General features: G+C 42.1%; 1 protein-coding gene across 2 annotated transcripts in view; it reads left to right on the forward strand.

The window, feature by feature from the left end:
- dusp5 (dual specificity phosphatase 5) overlaps positions 1–18490 on the forward strand; it is a 98705-nt gene extending 80215 nt beyond the window's left edge. Inside the window, exons 3-6 of one of the 2 annotated variants that reach the window (XM_070876531.1) lie at positions 5549–5899; positions 10064–10221; positions 13548–13767; positions 15255–18490. In XM_070876531.1, coding sequence (XP_070732632.1) covers positions 5549–5899; positions 10064–10221; positions 13548–13767; positions 15255–15640 — 1115 coding nt within the window. In that variant the 3' untranslated portion in view covers positions 15641–18490. Of the gene's footprint in view, positions 1–5387; positions 5900–10063; positions 10222–13547; positions 13768–15254 lie in introns of those variants that run through there. The other variant, XM_070876532.1, reaches the window with a different exon arrangement.
- The last annotated feature ends 212 nt before the right edge of the window (positions 18491–18702 follow it).

An 18702-nucleotide genomic window follows, 5' to 3' on the forward strand; every position in this document is an offset into this window, starting at 1 on the left:
GGAAATCCTTATTAGTCGGGAAATTGTGTTGGGGAAATTGATTGGATTGAAGGCCGATAAATCCCCAGGGCCTGATGGACTGCATCCCAGAGTATTTAAGGAGGTGGCCTTGGAAATAGCGGATGCATTGACAGTCATTTTCCAACATTCCATTGACTCTGGATCAGTTCCTATCGAGTGGAGGGTAGCCAATGTAACCCCACTTTTTAAAAAAGGAGGGAGAGAGAAAACAGGGAATTATAGACCGGTCAGCCTGACATCAGTAGTGGGTAAAATGATGGAATCAATTATTAAGGATGTCATAGCACCGCATTTGGAAAGAGGTGACATGATAGGTCCAATTCAGCATGGATTTGTGAAAGGGAAATCATGCTTGACAAATCTTCTGGAATTTTTTGAGGATGTTTCCAGTAGAGTGGACAAGGGAGAACCAGTTGATGTGGTATATTTGGATTTTCAGAAGGCTTTCGACAAGGTCCCACACAAGAGATTAATGTGCAAAGTTAAAGCACATGGGATTGGGGGTAGTGTGCTGACATGGATTGAGAACTGGTTGTCAGACAGGAAGCAAAGAGTAGGAGTAAATGGGGACTTTTCAGAATGGCAGGCAGTGACTAGTGGGGTACCGCAAGGTTCTGTGCTGGGGCCCCAGCTGTTTACTGATTTAGACGAGGGGATTAAATGTAGTATCTCCAAATTTGCGGATGACACTAAGTTGGGTGGCAGTGTGAGCTGCGAGGAGGATGCCATGAGGCTGCAGAGCGACTTGGATAGGTTAGGTGAGTGGGCAAATGCATGGCAGATGAAGTATAATGTGGATAAATGTGAGGTTATCCACTTTGGTGGTAAAAACAGAGAGACAGACTATTATCTGAATGGTGACAGATTAGGAAAAGGGGAGGTGCAACGAGACCTGGGTGTCATGGTACATCAGTCATTGAAGGTTGGCATGCAGGTACAGCAGGCGGTTAAGAAAGCAAATGGCATGTTGGCCTTCATAGCGAGGGGATTTGAGTACAGGAGCAGGGAGGTGTTGCTACAGTTGTACAGGGCCTTGGTGAGGCCGTACCTGGAGTATTGTGTACAGTTTTGGTCTCCTAACCTGAGGAAGGACATTCTTGCTATTGAGGGAGTGCAGCAAAGGGTCACCAGACTGATTCCCGGGATGGCGGGACTGACCTATCAAGAAAGACTGGATCAACTGGGCTTGTATTCACTGGAGTTCAGAAGAATGAGAGGGGACCTCATAGAAACGTTTAAAATTCTGATGGGTTTAGACAGGTTAGATGCAGGAAGAATGTTCCCAATGTTGGGGAAGTCCAGAACCAGGGGTCACAGTCTAAGGATAAGGAGTAAGCCATTTAGGACCGAGATGAGGAGAAACTTCTTCACCCAGAGAGTGGTGAACCTGTGGAATTCTCTACCACAGAAAGTTGATGAGGCCAATTCACTAAATATATTCAAAAAGGAGTTAGATATAGTCCTTACTACTAGGGGGATCAAGGGGTATGACGAGAAAGCAGGAATGGGGTACTGAAGTTGCATGTTCAGCCATGAACTCATTGAATGGCGGTGCAGGCTAGAAGGGCCGAATGGCCTACTCCTGCACCTGTTTTCTATGTTTCTATGTTTCTATGACAGTTCCTGTGATTTAGATGCTGGTCCTGTGGTAACACATGTCGCCAGCAGATTGACTACTCTTTGAGAATTTGATGTGATGAGCAGTACTCAATCTGCAATTCCACGCAACTCTAAAATGTTCATCAGTTACATGTAACAATTATCAAAACTTTTCCCTTATAACTTATTTGAAATGAGCGACATCAGCCTGTCATGCTACAATCCGGCCTACTGAATCAGGCGGCATTATCAAGTCGTGCTTTAGTCATACATTTGCTCTGAATGAGTTTCCAAAACCCCAAAGCTTCCTGAAAACAAGTTTCTGCACAAGGCTGACACAGAGGCACAACGCCGTATAAATGATTAAACAGGCAATGCTGGAAACGCACGGCAGGTGAATCAGCAAATGCAAGAGAAAGAGCACTTAAGATGTGGGTGTGGCTTTATCAACAGTACATGAAAGCCATCCTGACACGTCCAATGGTATTCATTCTTATTCCAATTCTCAGGTATTATCTGCGATAATAAAAGTTTAATGTTTGTTTAAAGAGGAATCATCACCCTCTGGTGAGGTTTGGGTAGGCCCAGTACCTCTGTTTTGGTTACTGGGTAATTAGTTACCAGGAAAGGTTGTGCTGAAACCCAGGCAATCATGCAAACTTTTGCCATGTCCTTTTAACGAGGCCAGTTTTCTATTTCAATAATCTTTAATTGCAGTGCACATTGCTTTCATGGTATGCAGTGTGGTGCAGTATGGTAGTTAGTGTAGGGTTATTAGTGTATTGCTCTGAAATTCCCTCCATAAACTTCTCCATCTCTCTTTCCTCCTTTAAGACGCTCCTTAAATCCTACCTCTTTGAACAAGCTTTTTGTCATCTGCCCTTCTCCTTATATGGCTCCGTGTCAATATTTTTATTTATAATACTCCAGTGAAGCTTCTTGGGATGTTTTGTTACATTAAAGGTGCTATATAAATACAAGTTGTTGTTGTTGTGGCAACTCTGATGCCTAACAGATAGAAAATAGGAGCAGTATTAGGTCATTTGGCCCTTCGAGCCTGCACCGCCCATTTAAAACTGAGATGAGGAATTTCTTCTCTCAGAGAGTTGTAAATCTGTGGAATTCGCTACCTCAGAGAGCTGTGGAAGCCGGGACATTGAATAAATTTAAGACAGAGATAGACAGTTTCTTAACCGATAAGGGATTAAGGGGTTATGGGGAGCAGGCAGGGAAGTGGACTTGAGTCCATGATGAGATCAGCCATGATTGTATTAAATGGCATCGCAGGCTCGAGGGGCCATATGGCCTATTCCTGCTCCTATTTCTTATGTTCTTATGTAATATGATCATGGCTGATCCTCTATCTCAACACCATATTCCCACTTTCTGCCCATACCCCTTGATGCCTTTTGTGTCTAGAAATCTATCTATCTCCTTCTTAAATATTTTCAGTGACTTGGCCTCTACAGCCTTCTGTGGTAGAGAATTCCACAGGTACACCACCCTCTGAGTGAAGAAATTTCTCCTCATCTCAGTCCTAAATTTCTTACCCCATATCCTGAGACTGTGACCCCTTGTTCTAGACTTCTCAGCCAGGGGAAACATCCTCCCCGCATCCAGTCTGTCCAACCCCATCAGAATTTTGTACGTTTTAATGAGAACCCCTCTCATTGTTCTAAACTCTAGTGAATACAGGCCTAGTCGACCCAATAAATGGTGAGTGGTAAGCACCTGGATATTTTGCTGCGATTGCCCAGAGTTTTATTTCTTGGCCTTAATGTTATAACTTTGTGGTTTACTTCAGTAGGATGATATTATAAATTTGGGTCTGCCTTAGATACCTTCTCGGGTCTGGTGGCTTCCGTTGCTCCTGCACGCGGTCTGAGCATCATACTTTTCTGTTGACTCATGTTGCCCGATACCAGCTCAGATGATAGAGTAACCAAGAGATGTAACAATAGTACACCTTTGTGACTTGAACTGGATATTAGTGTCTTTCGTGTGTCTGTTTCTTGAACCTCTATGAAGGCAGACCGAACAGTCGGTGAGATTTGCTCTGATATGAATCAATATTTCACAGTAAGGTTAACATACAGATCAGCAGTTACAATGGGACTCACTGAATTCAAGCAGTATAATTTATCTCATAATAATACAAAATAAACAAGTCTCACTTCCCCACATCAGTGGGTCGTCTTACTTGATTAAAATGGATCAGTTCTCTTCTGCACTCCAACCTTATTGTAGCCTTTTGTTGCCTGTTGTCTGCTGCCCAGCACCCTCCCTGGCTGCTCCCTGTATGTTGTATATCTCGCTGTGAACAGCCAGAAGGAGAAGGATTGCAGACCTCTGCCAGCTGGGACCAACGACTCCCGACACAAATGGGTGGGAGCACTGGACTGCTCCAAAATCGCAGTGTGCCAAACTTCGGCGGTAACGGGCCGGTAAGTACCAAACAGCAATTTTGTTGACACTGCCGCCCACCCCATTCCCACCGAAAACAGGACCAAAAGGAAACCAGAATCTTCCGACTCACTATTAAAAACACCACGAGGATCTGCTATATATGTGAGAATGAAAGCATATATATCATCATCATAGGCAGTCCCTCAGAATCGAGGAAGACTTGTTTCCACTCTTAACATGAGTTCTTAGATGGTTGAACAGTCCAATACGAGAACCACAGTCTCTGTCACAGGTGGGATAGACAATCATTGAGGGAAAGGGAGGGTGGGACTGGTCTGCCGCATGCTCTTTCCGTTGCTTACGCTTGATTTCTGCATGCTCTCGGTGACGAGACTCGAAGTGCTCAGTGCCCTCTTGGATGCATTTCCCCCATTTAGGGTGGGTCTGTGACCAGGGACTCCCAGGTGTCAGTGGGGATGCTACACTATTATCAGGGAGGCTTTGAGGGTGTAACATTTCTGCTGCCCACCTTTGGCTCGTTTGCCGTGAAGGAGTTCCGAGTAGAGCGCTTATAAATATATGTGTTCAAAAGCAAGATACTGTGGATGCTGGAAAACTGAAATAACAGAAAATGATGGAAACATTCAGCTGATCAGATACCATCAGAGTTTCTCTCTCCACCAATGCTGCTGAATGTCTCCAGCATTTGCTGACTTTATTTTATATTCCATATTTTCAAAAATATATGCTTTGCAGAAGCATAAAACGAGGTGGATGATATGATCACATTGGAGGTCATCTCACTCACTACTTACATTGCATGATACAAACACCAAGTGAGGAGGTTTTTTTCCTCCCCCTCCAGTGGGGATGATGCACTTTTTAATTATTTTTTTAAGTGTGTGGACGAGATGCTAACACTCACGCCTTCGTCATAACTGCCGCTTTATTTCATTTCACCTAGTCGTGCTGTGGCAGATGAGCTGATTCGAAGGCAGAGCACTCAAGACACATCTGACACATGCATTCTTCCCAATTTTCAATTGTATCCCTTCCCCATCCCTTCCTCCTCTCTCCCTCCTCCCTCTCTCCTCCTGAGATGCAGTATCTCTGCGCCTTGACTAATTCCCAATGAGTAAGTTCACCACTTCCTCCAACCTTTTGTAGCAAGAGCTTGCTCGGGCGCGGAGGCGGCTGGTAGGCGTCGACCTTAGGTCCAAATATGGAGACGTCACTACGTTGCGTTCCTTATATGGACGCCACATGGCGTCACAATCCATACATGGTCATCTACGTCGCACCGGCAGTTCCCCTCTTTATAAATACAATCACGGGGGATCACCCTTTCCAGAACCTTGATTAGTAACAACACGAAGCCACTAAGAGCTGGCGAGTTTTGTGGCATAAATATCTTTCTCGTTTTCTGGGGAGGGGGATTTAAATCTCTGAACTCAAACGAGAAAGGAAAGTTTGTTAAATTATATATTTTAAAAACAATTATATTTAATCATGACCGTTTCAGGAATCGACAGCCAGCGCTTGAAGAAATTTATTCGGAAACAGACAGGTAGAAATCTGATCCTCGACTGCAGACCGTTCCTGGCCTTCGCCGCTTCCCACGTCCAAGGTTCGCACAGCGTGAACTTGAACTCGGTGGTGGTCCGCCGGTCGAGGGGTGGCCCGATCCCGTTGCAGTTCATCATCCCGGACGAGAAAGCTAGGGCCCGCCTGAGGGAGGGCAGGCTGTCGGCCGTCGTGATCCTGGACGGGAGAACTTCGCACAGTCCGCGGCTCAGCAAGGACAGCACCGCGCACAACGTGTTAAACACGCTCGCCGCTGTCACAACTACAGCCAAAATCTACTTCCTCAAAGGTGAGATTCAAAAATACAAATCGTCCACGTCTTTTTTTTAAAAAGGTGCCAGGATTTTCTGCAGTTTGAGGCTAGAGATTATGTAGAGGTTTTGTTGTGATTTCTCCAACACACTAGATTCGTCTAGGCAACGATGCTGATTGCAGTCTTTTGGGTAATGTTTGTAGCGTTATAAACAATTCATTTAAAAATATTTAATTCAACAATTTCATTAATATTGTATCAAATATTATTGTTAGAATTTCTCCTGGCAGTTTTAAGAGTTCATGGAATGCTGCTGATCAATTGTTGTTTTTAAATTAATACGTTTATTAATCGTTTCCTACATTACAACAGTGCCTTCACCCCAAAAGTACTGACACTAAAGTGCTTTGAGACGTCCGGTGGTCCTGAAAGGCGCTATATAAATGCAAGTCTTTCTTTAATAAAGTTTACCCCGATTTAAACTCGGGCCATTAAAACCTAGTATAACATTGAAATCTCACAGTTCCAGCATAACGTTATTCTGCGGACTGGTCTGAAATTCCTCTCCGGGTTAGTTTAGTCGAGTTGTTCACTCGCATGCCTAACTGGGTTAAGCGTTCGTACATTTCTTAGCGTCATTTTAGAGTGGTAAGTTTGAGGAACGAGACAACCTGGAACACCCTGTTGAAGGTGTACAAATGACCCGTCCTCACGAATCTGGGACTAGAGCGATGCAAAATTGGCTAAAATTATATCAAATTGAGCACTGAGTAATCATTTTTGTGTGTGGGTGTCCAATTGGAAATTCCTTGGAGTCAAAAAAAATTACACCCACCAATGATGGAAATAAGCTCAGAAAACGCTGGACATTTACTGAAAATTCGTCACAAGCTGAAAAAAAAATCCCTGGGTAAATGTTTCAGGTGTGACTGTGCAAGTCACACCCTAAGCTTAGTCGACGCATGAAGGTCACACCCAGAATATCATTCTATCCTTCCCTTTCATATACTGGATGGCCTGCTGTCCATTTCCAGCATTTTTCTGCCTTTATTATTTATATATTATTTACTGCCTGTTTCTTCAGGCTAATGGAGAAGATGCAGGACTGGAAGAAGATAGCAGAGCAGAGGGGTTAGTTTTGGATTGCTCTGGCAAAGAACCAACAAGACATCTTGGGCTGAAGGCCTCCTATTAGCCTCTATAGTTAGTTGTATATTAGTGAAAACAATCTTGTCTATTATAGAGGCATACCTGGTTCATTGAAGAAATTTCCATTTGAGGTTGCATAATATATATCACATCAGTCTTTTGGTGATGAGTTAATCCAGGCTTGTGTGGTACAAAGTACAACAGTGATTCAATTTTGTTGGCTTTGGCAATGTACATAAACGTCAATGAAAAAATAGCACTTTCCAGCAAAGGAACTGGATATTCTGTCAAGTACCCAATCGCCATTCCCAAAATTGATCCAATTTGCCACACATGGCAAAAAAGACCAACATTATAAGAACATAAGAATTAGGAGCAGGGGTAGACCATTCGGCCCCTTGAGCCTGCTTTGCCATTCAATAAGATCATCGCTGATCTTCGACCTCAACTCCACCTTCCCACACTATGCCCCTTCCCTTGATTCCCTTAATATTCAATTATCTTTTCTTTTGTAAAAGGATTCTTTTGTGTTTTGTTTTAAATATTGCACCTGTGTTACTGATCTCTACCACAAACAATTGAGTTTACTATTCCCATATTGGTTAAAATGAGACCAGTTTTACAATTTGAGGGGGTCCCCTCCCTCTAACTTATAACCCAAGTAGTGAAGATGAAAATCTACCCTGTATGAATCAATAATCTGGGGGAGGGGAAATACACATTGTGGGTTTGGAGGCATTCTATGTGGTAAAATGACACTTTGTTTTGACAAACTTGGATATCCAGACTTGGTATGGAAATGGATGGGGATTGAGCAACGGTACAAATATGGAAATAGCGTACGAAAATCCAGAACAACAAAACTGACCCATGAAGCCCACTCAACCCAGAGCTCATGTATGATTAATTTCCTCCCATTTATTAACCTTATTTTAAAGGAACATTAAGTTCCTTCCCCTACCCCTGCTGGCAAATAATCAAACCGTTCTCTTCATATCTCTACAATTCTCAATCCTCCATCTTAACAGATATTGATTCAACTCCCTTCTAATGATGTCAACTGACCTCCCATAGGTACCCTCGTTGGGAGTTTGTTCTGTTTAGATTTAGACTTTTCAGAAGAAAACCTACCTGAGCAGCTAGTGCCATTTCAGAAATATGAGGGAGATTATTGGATAGGAAATGTGACTTTCAATATCCCTATGTAAATTCGTGGGGTGGAATATGATCTTATATTGGATGTGTCAGAGCAGTTGGGCGTGAAGTGATAATTAAGCATGTATCATAAAACGCAGAAATTGATATCCCCACCGAATGCTGTTGGTAAGCATCAGTGAGCAATCAGTTTGAAATTTATTTGAAGGCAGTTCATTCTGTTTGGGCAGGCAAAGTCATAAGCTTGTAAGAATTGAATCATTCACAGGTAGACAATAAAACCCTCCTTATCGCCCACAGTTATTAATCAGAATATTGCACCACCATAAAATATTTAGTTTAGATTTAAAACAATATTATTTAGAAATGAACAAAATGTGGTAATAAAAGATGAGAGAAATACGAGTAGTTACAGGGAAAAAAAAATGAAACAAGACATTGAGTAATTGACTGGGCAAGTGGCATGAGTCACGGTTTAGTGCCTGAAGCTTCCATTAGTAATAGGCAATTTCAGTACGACATATTACTTGGCTAATTTGTCACATTCTGTGTCAGCCAAAATGTTTCAGCCGGTTAAGCCAGTTGACACTGGAATCCACAGAGATCGCAGTGTTGATGGCTTTGGATTTAGTTCGGATTATTTATTTACTGTGAGACTTTGCTGCCCAGCTTAAGTCTGGTTCAAAGTGCCCTGTCACCAATATCTACATAGCATGTTCTTGTATGTTTCATTAGACTTTTTAAAAACCAAAACAATTTGTTTTGTTTCCTACTGAAGTATGAAGATTAATTTACACCTTTCAGTCAATTCTTTCAATTTGATACTAAATGCTTTTGCTGTTGTATTAATGGTGTTGTGTCCTCTATCTCCTTATGTGGCTTGGTGTCAAATCTTGTTTGATAATCACACCTGTGAAGCACCTTGGGATGTTTTACTTTTTACTACATTAAAGATGTGATGTAATTGCATGTTGTTGTTGTATTAAAATAGTCTAAGACCTGAGGTACTAATGACGGTGCTTTGCTTATAGTCCCTGTTTCCTCAGTTAGCATCATTCTTCCCATAACCAGTTACCATTAGTCTGCACTGGCTCCTCCTTACACTCGCATTTATACTCATACAGCCTTTTCTTACATTCTACAAGATCACTTGTCTGCTTTCCTGTTTGGGGTTTTGCATTGAGCAGAAAGGATTTAAAGAAGGGAAAGAAAAGCAATAACTTCCACACCTCCTCCATACTATTCCGCAAAGCATTTTCAATTTATTGAAATTTGGGATGTCTTGAGGTTGTGAAAAGCACTATATAAATAAATAAAGATTTGCATTTATATAGCACCTTTCACGGCCTACAGATGCCTCAAAGCACTTTACAGCTATAAAGTACTTTTGGAGTGTAATCACTGTTGTAATGTGGGAAACGCGGCAGCCACTTTGCGCGCAGCAAGTTCCCACAAGCAGCAAGGTGATAATGACCAGATAATCTGTTTTTGTTATGTTGATTGAGGGGTTAATATTGGCCCCAGGACACTGAGGTTAACTGCCCTGCTCCTCTTCGAAATAGTGCCACGGGATCTTTTACATCAACCTGAGAGAGAAGGTGGGACCTCAGTTTAATGTCTCATCTGAAAGACAGCACCTCCGACAGTGCAGCACTCCCTCAGCGCTGCACTGGAGTATCAGCCTAGATTTATGTGCTCAAATCCCTGGAGTGGGATTTGAACCCACAACCTTCTGACTCAGAGGCGAGTATGCTATCCACTCAACCACAGTTGGCACTAATGCAACTCTTTCTTAGGCACAAAGGAGGGACCACGGCTAAAAGTTCCTTCTTGTTGTTGAGCAAGGTTGAAGCATGCAGAGCATAAACGGTTTTTTCCTTTGTTCTTTGTTTGCAGGAGGATATGAAGACTTTCACTCCCAGTATCCCGAATGTTGCACAGAGCTGAAGCCTGGCTTGAGCTACACCAATGCGGAAGAGGTTAAAGAAACTGATGCAAGCCATATGAACCAAAACGAAAAGCCCTGCAGCAACCGCAGACCAGTCTATGATCAGGTGTGTGTGGCTGAAGAATAAACACTGAGCCCTGTGCCGAGGGACAGACTAACTTTGGAGTACATTTCCTTTCAGAAGTGCCACAAAAGAGGAAACAACATCAGACGGGGTTGTTTCCTTAAAGCCACTGCTGGTAATTGTCATCACTGCGTGACATCAACCCACCATAATTGGGCACACACAAATGTGCTACTCTAACGATTGGTGGCTCTTGCATCAAAAACCATGCAAACCAGTAATGTGGGAAGGTGTTTTTTTTTATTAACCCAGTTCCTGTTTCCTGGGGGTTTTTAACGTGCGTTATTTTAAGGGATTTTCTGTTTCATTTGTCTTCCCTCTTTTGCTTCTGCTTTGCATAAAAGGTGATGTTCCTGTCATCTATGTTAATATGTTTTGCCTTTTTGACTGGAGGTGAAAGTGGATGTTTTATTAGTTCAGTTTAAACAAATCAGACTGAATACCAATCTGAATTAATGAATGATTTGCATTAAAACACACGCTCTCAAAACTGGCAACAATTATTATTTTGAATACAATCCAAATTAATATCAAACCCAGTACTCGTATGGAAACCTTCATACATTACACTCCCCATTTACCTTCCTTCCTGATGCCAAACCAAGGCCAGACATCAGTGAGTCCCGCGGCTAAACATGAGGGACCCTGGATTCGCACTTTTAGCTTTAACTGGAGATCGAACTACATCTCACAAGGCCAATGAAAATGCCTGTCAGTCTCCAGTGGCTGGCCATTTATATTAGAGTGCTATTGACAGTGGAAGTACTGCACATCTGCCATCAATAGCATCACCAATATAAAATTGGCGCATATAAAAAATTTTCAGTTCCCCTTTTCTGGATCTGTTTGAGAGCATGGTCGAGGGACTTGAAAGGGTTGCAGGAGATTGCACCATATCTGATGTATCAAAGGCATCTGGAGAGTGTGACAAAGTACAGGAAATGTAAACTGCAATCAAATGAGTATTCAAATCCAGTTAATGTTTATCTGGTTACTCCTGTCTCCTGATTGGATGTTGTGGAGTCACATGATAAATGAGTCATTACCAGTGGAGCTGACCAACGTTCCCTCTTTTTTTTTGTGCACGGTCCCTTTAACTGGCTGCACGGCCCATTCAAAACTGCGCAAGCGTGGTTTCTTCCATGTAAAAGCCGGCGAGTGAGTGGCCAGCGCGGGACCTCCAGACTGCAGCTTAGCGGCTGCGCAGCTTCACGGGAACATTAGAGCTGACCCTCAACAAGATTAACATTAAAAGTAATGGCTATGCTTTATTTCCTCCTGATTTGTTTAGAATTACATTCATATTTTAATATCATAATCAACTAAAATTAATAAAACATTTCTCGGCTATTTCTGTACAGTGCCCTAAATAAAGCAGGCAGCTAATTTCTGAGGTCAGATTTTTTTTGACACCAATCCTATGTGCTGTTAAGCTCATGCAGTGAATCCCGTGCAGTTTCCATTCCCCAGCAAGGCGACATCACACATTGTACGAGTACACACACTCAACCCCCTGACTGGTTTTCAGACAGGACCCGACACCAGAATCAGCTTTTGTTCTCCCTAAAGTATCTCCAGAGCAGGCAACGAGTGATTGTAACAGTCCGACACGATGCCTAACACACACCTTTGAAGCCCATGCCTGGATTTATGATTTTTTTTTAAGGATACTATCCACTGCTGCTTTTATCTTATAAATGTGCAGGCAGGGGATTGGCATACATGGACCCCTTGCACTGCTGTCCCCATTTATCTGTTTTCCGGTACCACTCTCTGGCTTGAGACCAACGATTTTCATAGCTAAAAGGGAGGGAAACTGCTCTGTGATTTTAGTTTTAACTAGAGATCTGATGTCGGCTCACGAGATAGATGAAATGTGGCTCTCCGACCTCTCTGAATCTCCAGTCATTTATTTTCAAGAGTACTGTTGATGGCGGGGGTACTCTGTATCTACACAATCAACGGCATTCATCAGTGTAAAAGCACCTTTTATTTTCGCTCCCTTCGCCCTTTTTAGATTTGGCCTAAGTGCATGTCCCAGGGATTTGCTCCAACAATGCTGCAGTATATAATCAGCATCGAGGAAGTGCGTTGTAATGGCCCAGGGAGATTTCTATTTTGTGTCTTTTCTTTCTTCCTGTGTGGAAGCACCTGGCCTCTGGCTGGTCCTTCGCTGTGATGGCATGACCGAGAATATGCAGGGAATTGCAATTGCACCTAGCATTCTGAGTAACATTGTGGGTCTTAAACATTCTGTACCACCATGTGCTTCTCAAATCTACAAGATCTGAGATCTGCAGTTGTGTAAATGCCCAACCCTCCGAGTAGGAGCTGCATATAAAGTACTGCGTGAAGTGGGTAGAGCAGGGGATGACTGTAATAAGTGTAAACATGGCATAAATGTGAAATGCTTGAAATGTTATGGCCAAAAAATACTTCTATATTAAATATCCTAAATGAATAATATCATGTCAATCTATATTATGCTTCTTACTGTGCTTGGCACTGCCCAGCTGGACTGGTCATCACAGTCTCGATGATAACTGTCTGCAATGGCCAGACAGCTAAAACTGCCACTTAACAAAATAGGATCGGATGTGGCTGTTGTCTTTACAGCAGTGTTGTCTTTACAGCAGCACTGTCTTTTCAGTTAATTAGTAGGCATGGAAGGACAGGGATCCTAAAGCAACCTCTGGAGACTGTTTACTGTTTGCATTCCTGATTCCATGGTCATACTGAAATGAAACCCATTTGGTTGGAGCAGTGACTTCCCATGCCAATGTTCATGTGTTCCAGCAACATTTATGTTTCAGCATTTATTCGGGAGTTGAATCCATACGGGATTCACTTTAGAATAATATGTACAGTAAAAGTAGGCTTAGAATGGTGAAGTGACATATAGGTTAGAACACATTGGTGGTGTTATACTTTAGAAAGCAGATTCTTTAAAGAAATTCCTGCCGTTACCTGGCCTGAGTTACTTTTCTGCATAGGGACAGATAATCGGATGTGACTGAGAACTCCATCTTCCAATATATTGCTCCAGACTGATATTCTCAATGGTCTAGAAATCCATGAGTTAGGTGTGTGACCTAGAAAGGAAAGGTTAAATATACGGCAACAAAAGAAATTCTATATACTGAGATAGTGAAATTGCTTTTAAATATAAAGACATTTAATCATCACCTGCGATTCTTGTGTTCATTATTTTTGGGCCACCACATTCCATTCCATTGTGGCTTTCCACTGCAAATGTTTTTTTTCAGTCTTTTTTCATATTATTTACCATGTTTGTTTTCAATTTTTAGGGAAAACCTGTTGAAATCCTGCCTTTTCTATACTTGGGTAGTGCTTACCACGCCTCCAGACCAGACTTTCTAGATGATCTCCACATCACCGCTTTGCTGAATGTTTCTCGTAACTGTGCAGAGTACTTCAAAAGCAAATATCACTACAAATTCATCCCTGTAGAAGATAGTGCAACAGCAGACATGAGTTCCCATTTCCAGGAAGCAATAGACTTCATTGGTATGTAACGGTTGTGTAGATGTTGTCTTTCACAATTAAATCAGACAAGTGTGTTTTAAGTATCTGCTGGTATAGGCTCTTTACCAATATTGGTGATTATCCTGTGAACAGTGATGATTGAAAGGGTCCTTTTCATACAGATGCAGGGATGTTGTGTTTTGAAAGTAATTGTCCTATTAGAGTGTGGAGAAAAATCTATTTACAGTAAGCTCTCAACAAGGAGACTAGAATGGAAGTGCCCATCTTATACCGATTAGCCAAAGAATTAGGGATATTATAGTGTGGAGCAATAGTGATAAGAGTCAATTTGCCCCCTTCTGAGGTAGAACACTCCAATTTTATGAACCATTTCCCTTCTTTCCAAAATTGGTCTTGCTACAAATTAACCAGACTTCAATCCAGTTCTAATGGATGAGGGCCCAAGGCATAAAATTAGCTCTTGTTTGGCACCAATTACTCAGAGGCTACAGGTTTCTGGTAGGAAGTGGGAAAACTGTCACACTGGAGCAGTAGGAGGACTTCTTCGTAGGCAGGGGCAGAGGCGCATTGTAGAGCAGAGTAAAGGGAGCTTTATTCTATGTTGAATTATGCTACTCCTGACTTTGAAATGCTTGGTGCTGACACCAGGTGTTCAAAATGGAATGTGTTCCATTCCTGATCCTGTGCACCAAGATGTTGATGAGCACAAAGTTCACAAGAAGAGTAAAGTAAATAAATGACCAGATTAGCTGCAATTGTGGCTGATCATTTGAATGTCAGACAGCCTTAGTTCTTGGGCATTGGACCACATATGGTATCCACAAAGTGTTTGTGGTGGCAGAATAAAGGGTTGGAAGGGTTTCTGAGTTTTGGTGCAATTACATTCTTATAGTTGATCAGTAGCATCAACAGCGTTTTTAAAAAAAAAACGATTCAATTGTGAAGTGAGTGACTTGTGTAGAATTGAACCACACAGATGAGGAACATCCCATGTTCAATCCCCAGTATCCGCGGAGTTGATGTATTTTAGCCAGGGTGACAGGAGGGGTGCTGTTATTGGTCTCAGTTCCCGTGAACTGGAGCGAGGGGGTAAGAAAATCAGACATGCCAATGCCTGATGTTGCATGAAGACAGGATTGGGCTTAGCCACGATGCCCTCCATAATTGAATAGCCCACCAACACTTGTTGTCCAGGCTCACATGTAGAATAGCCACTTGGATGAAGTGGTGCAGGCTGTCCAGCAGCTGTGTAACAGTACCATCTGTCAACAGCTCAACCATTGGAGGAGATAAATTGGAGAATGATCTATTGAATATAGTTTTGCCACGTGGGTGCATTTACCCCTCTTGGATAAAGCATCTTTCATACTTTGCAGTTTGCAATATTCTGTAGTGATATATTACCAAGCCTAGCCGAAGATATCCTTTTAACTGTAATGCACTGGCAAATCTGATATTTTGCAATATACATTAACCACAAGTTAAATTGAGCTAATGTTATTTTGCAGATCATGTGAGACACACAGGAGGGAAAGTCCTGGTCCACTGTGAAGCAGGCATTTCTCGGTCACCCACAATCTGCTTGGCGTACCTAATGAGAAGCAAGCAACTACGACTGGAAGAAGCCTTTGACTACATTAAAGAACGGAGAAATACCATTTCTCCAAATTTTGGATTTATGAACCAATTGCTGCAGTATGAATCTACAATTCTCTGCCTAACCCCCGCCATCAAATCTTGCAAAAGGGAAACCGTGTCCTGCTCTGCAGAAGAACTGACTTACAACAAAAGTTTGGAAAGTTCAGTTTTTACTTTTCCCAGTTCACTTTTGTCAATACCGTCACCAGGCCACCAGTTTGAATTCAGCCCAATAAAAGTGTCTCTTTCATGCTGAAATATAACTCTGAAACATCTGAAACCATCGAGTGGAAGAAACATGAATGTTGAATTACTAAAACTCATAAATCATGTGATGGTGAATCCTGATTGCTTTTTAAGTGGTTTCATCAAGTCCTGCAGTATTGTGCTTTTCAAACTTGGCTCTTTTTGTGACGTTTGTCCAATTTCACTAACCAAGTCAGGCCAGTCCATTTTCTGCACAAAAGCTGCAGACAGTTGTAACTCATTACCATACCTAGATGGAGCATATGCTAATTATCATCTTGTACTGCATCAGATAAACGTCCACCTAGCCTAGTGTAGCTGGGGTCTTTCATTGTTCTGCAGCTCAAATATTCTGAGTGAATCAATGCAAACCAAAGGTGGCACTGACCATGTAGACAATGCTTCTGTATTTACCCATTTGTGTCAATTCAGGTCTATGTGTTCCTGTCTTTGTATCAAACAATTGCATGAACAGTCGTGGGTTTTATACGTGTTGTGCTGTACTAGTTAGAACACTCGTTAAATGTTGTCAATGTATTTTTTTTTAAAAAGAGCCATAACACAAAAGAGTGGGAGGGACAGTTACAAATCTTTATCATCATTGGTCATGAACTGTAGTCTCTGTGCTGTGTTTATAGTGTCAGCATAAATGTCTCATTTCAGAGTTTAGGTGTACCTACTCTTACAATTTAAATAAAACCAAATTGGAACTAACTAATTCAATAAAAATCCGTTTTTACCCCCAAAACTAAATTTGACTTGATTCTACATTCCTACATTACAACAGTAACTACACTTCAAAAGTACTTTGTTGGCTGTAAAGCGCTTTGGGATGTCCGGTGGTCGTGAAAGGCGCTATATAAATACAAGACTTTTATTTTCCAAATCAAAAACTTTTCCTACATGGACAGTGTAGGTTTGAAAATCTTAGGGTTCAGCCCAAGGGATTGTAGCTGTATACCGTTAACTTACACACATTTATTATAGTCGTGGACAACAAACTGGTGAATTCTTCTGGAAAAGAAAGAGCTTGCATTTATATAGCATCTTTCACAGCTGCAGAATGTCCCACAGCAGTTCACGGCCAATGAATGACTTTTTGAAGTATAGACACTGTTGTTATGTAGGCGAGTGCAGCAGCCGCATTTTGCGCACAGCCAGGTCACGCAATCAGCAATGAGGTAAATGATCAGTTAATCTGTTATGGTTGAGGGATAAATGTTGGCCAGGACACCAGGAGGATCCCCTGGTCGTCTTCAATAGTGCTAGAGGAGCTTTTATGTCTAACTGAACAAGCAGATGGGCCTTGGCTTCCGATCTTATCGGAAAGAAAACCCCTCTGATAGTGCAGCACTCCCTCACCCCTGTCCTCAAGTGTCAGCCTAGGTTATGTGCTAAAGTTCTGTGTGGAGCTTGAAACCATAAACTTCAGACCAAGAGGCTAGAGTGTGACCACTAAGGCAAGTTGGCACTGGGAAGCTTTCTTTATGGAACACCATTGGGTTTATTTTTATTTGCGAATTTTGTTTCTTGCACATTATCCCCGCTGTCTGCAGTCTGCTCAGCCGTGGCACTTATGCTCAGATTCACCTTGCCCTCGGACTGCTGCTAATCTGCTCTGCAGCCAGTCACCACGATGTGGTGGAGGCCGTGGGTTAGATTTTCAGTGTGAGGGTGTTGTGGACCGGCCACCTGTTTATACGAAACCACCCGGTTTTCATTGAGAATCGGGCCGAATCTACCAACGGGCTGATCCGCAACCCCTGAGCGGGAAGTTGAAAATCGACTCCGTGACTCGCCCTCAGCCACACCGGGAGTGACTGCAATCTCCTCTTCATAAGTACATAAGAAATAGGAGCAGGAGTAGGCCATTTGGCCCCTCGAGCCTACTCCGCCATTCAATTAGATCATGGCTGATCTGATCTTGACTTCAACTCCACTTCCCTGCCCACTCCCCATAACTCTCGACTCCCTTATCGTTCAAAAATCTCTATCTCCACCTTAAATACATTCAATGACCCAGCCTCCACAGCTCTCTGGAAAGAGAATTCCAAAGATTATCTGAGAGACGAAATTCCTCATTTACGTTTTAAATGGGCAGCCCCTTATTCTGAAATTATGCTCCTAGTTCTCGATTCATGGCTCAGCCCAGGAGCTGGACGAAGTCTGTTTTAAAACCTACATTCGTCCCTCACTGTGTTGCTGAGCTTTCGTGGTCTAATGCGCTGCCCCATCACACCATTTTATATCATCTGCTGGTTGACCCTGAAATCCAAAATATCAAACTCCTTTCATTTATTGCTATGTCATTTCTCACATTTTATCTCCTGACCAAAACTATTGCTAAGAACAGTTTATTTTTTTTTCTCCCCAGGTACAAAATAGGCTAGTGACAACTACTTGGGGTTATTTGTGTAAATTTAGGTAGGTCTCCTACCTCAAGTGCAGGCCTGAATCATTCCGCTGTCAGCCTCATGAATATATTAGCACAATGCTACCTCCTGAAGGTTGAAAATATACGTTAAATTTTGGTGCTTTCTACACTTACAATGGATTGAAATAACGGTTGAATCCCGTGTCTTGTCACGTCAGCTGTCCACTGGTCTAATGTACAATTATAATGCACAATCAAATGGAATTCTGAGTACTCAAATGCAGTTTGTCACTGACGGCAAGACTGTCTCAGGATTTTGTGAAGTACTGTATAGAACCTGCGAGCTGTGTAAATAATTTCAGGGAATGTTGCAATATACTATTGTAAAGGAGCAATACATTTTGGGAATATGTGCAAGTGGTGTTTATTTGTATGTTTTCCTGTACAGTGTCAATAAAATAATGTTTCAAATGGTTTAAAAAAAAAATCAAACTCAATAATTGAACTGATTGAAAGAATACACTTCCTCCTGCTCCTCCAAACCACCTCGTATATAAAAAAATATTGGCTTAGATCTGTTGTGGGGGAAAAAAATATAGTTCCTGCTCTGAAGGAATTGAATGTCACAAGTTTAAAAAAGGAAAGACTTGCATTTATATAGCGTCTTCAACGACCACCGGACGTCTCAAAGCGCTTTA

The sequence above is a fragment of the Pristiophorus japonicus genome, chromosome 3 (genome assembly GCF_044704955.1).
Source record: "Pristiophorus japonicus isolate sPriJap1 chromosome 3, sPriJap1.hap1, whole genome shotgun sequence".
Taxonomy (NCBI): Eukaryota; Metazoa; Chordata; class Chondrichthyes; family Pristiophoridae; genus Pristiophorus; species Pristiophorus japonicus.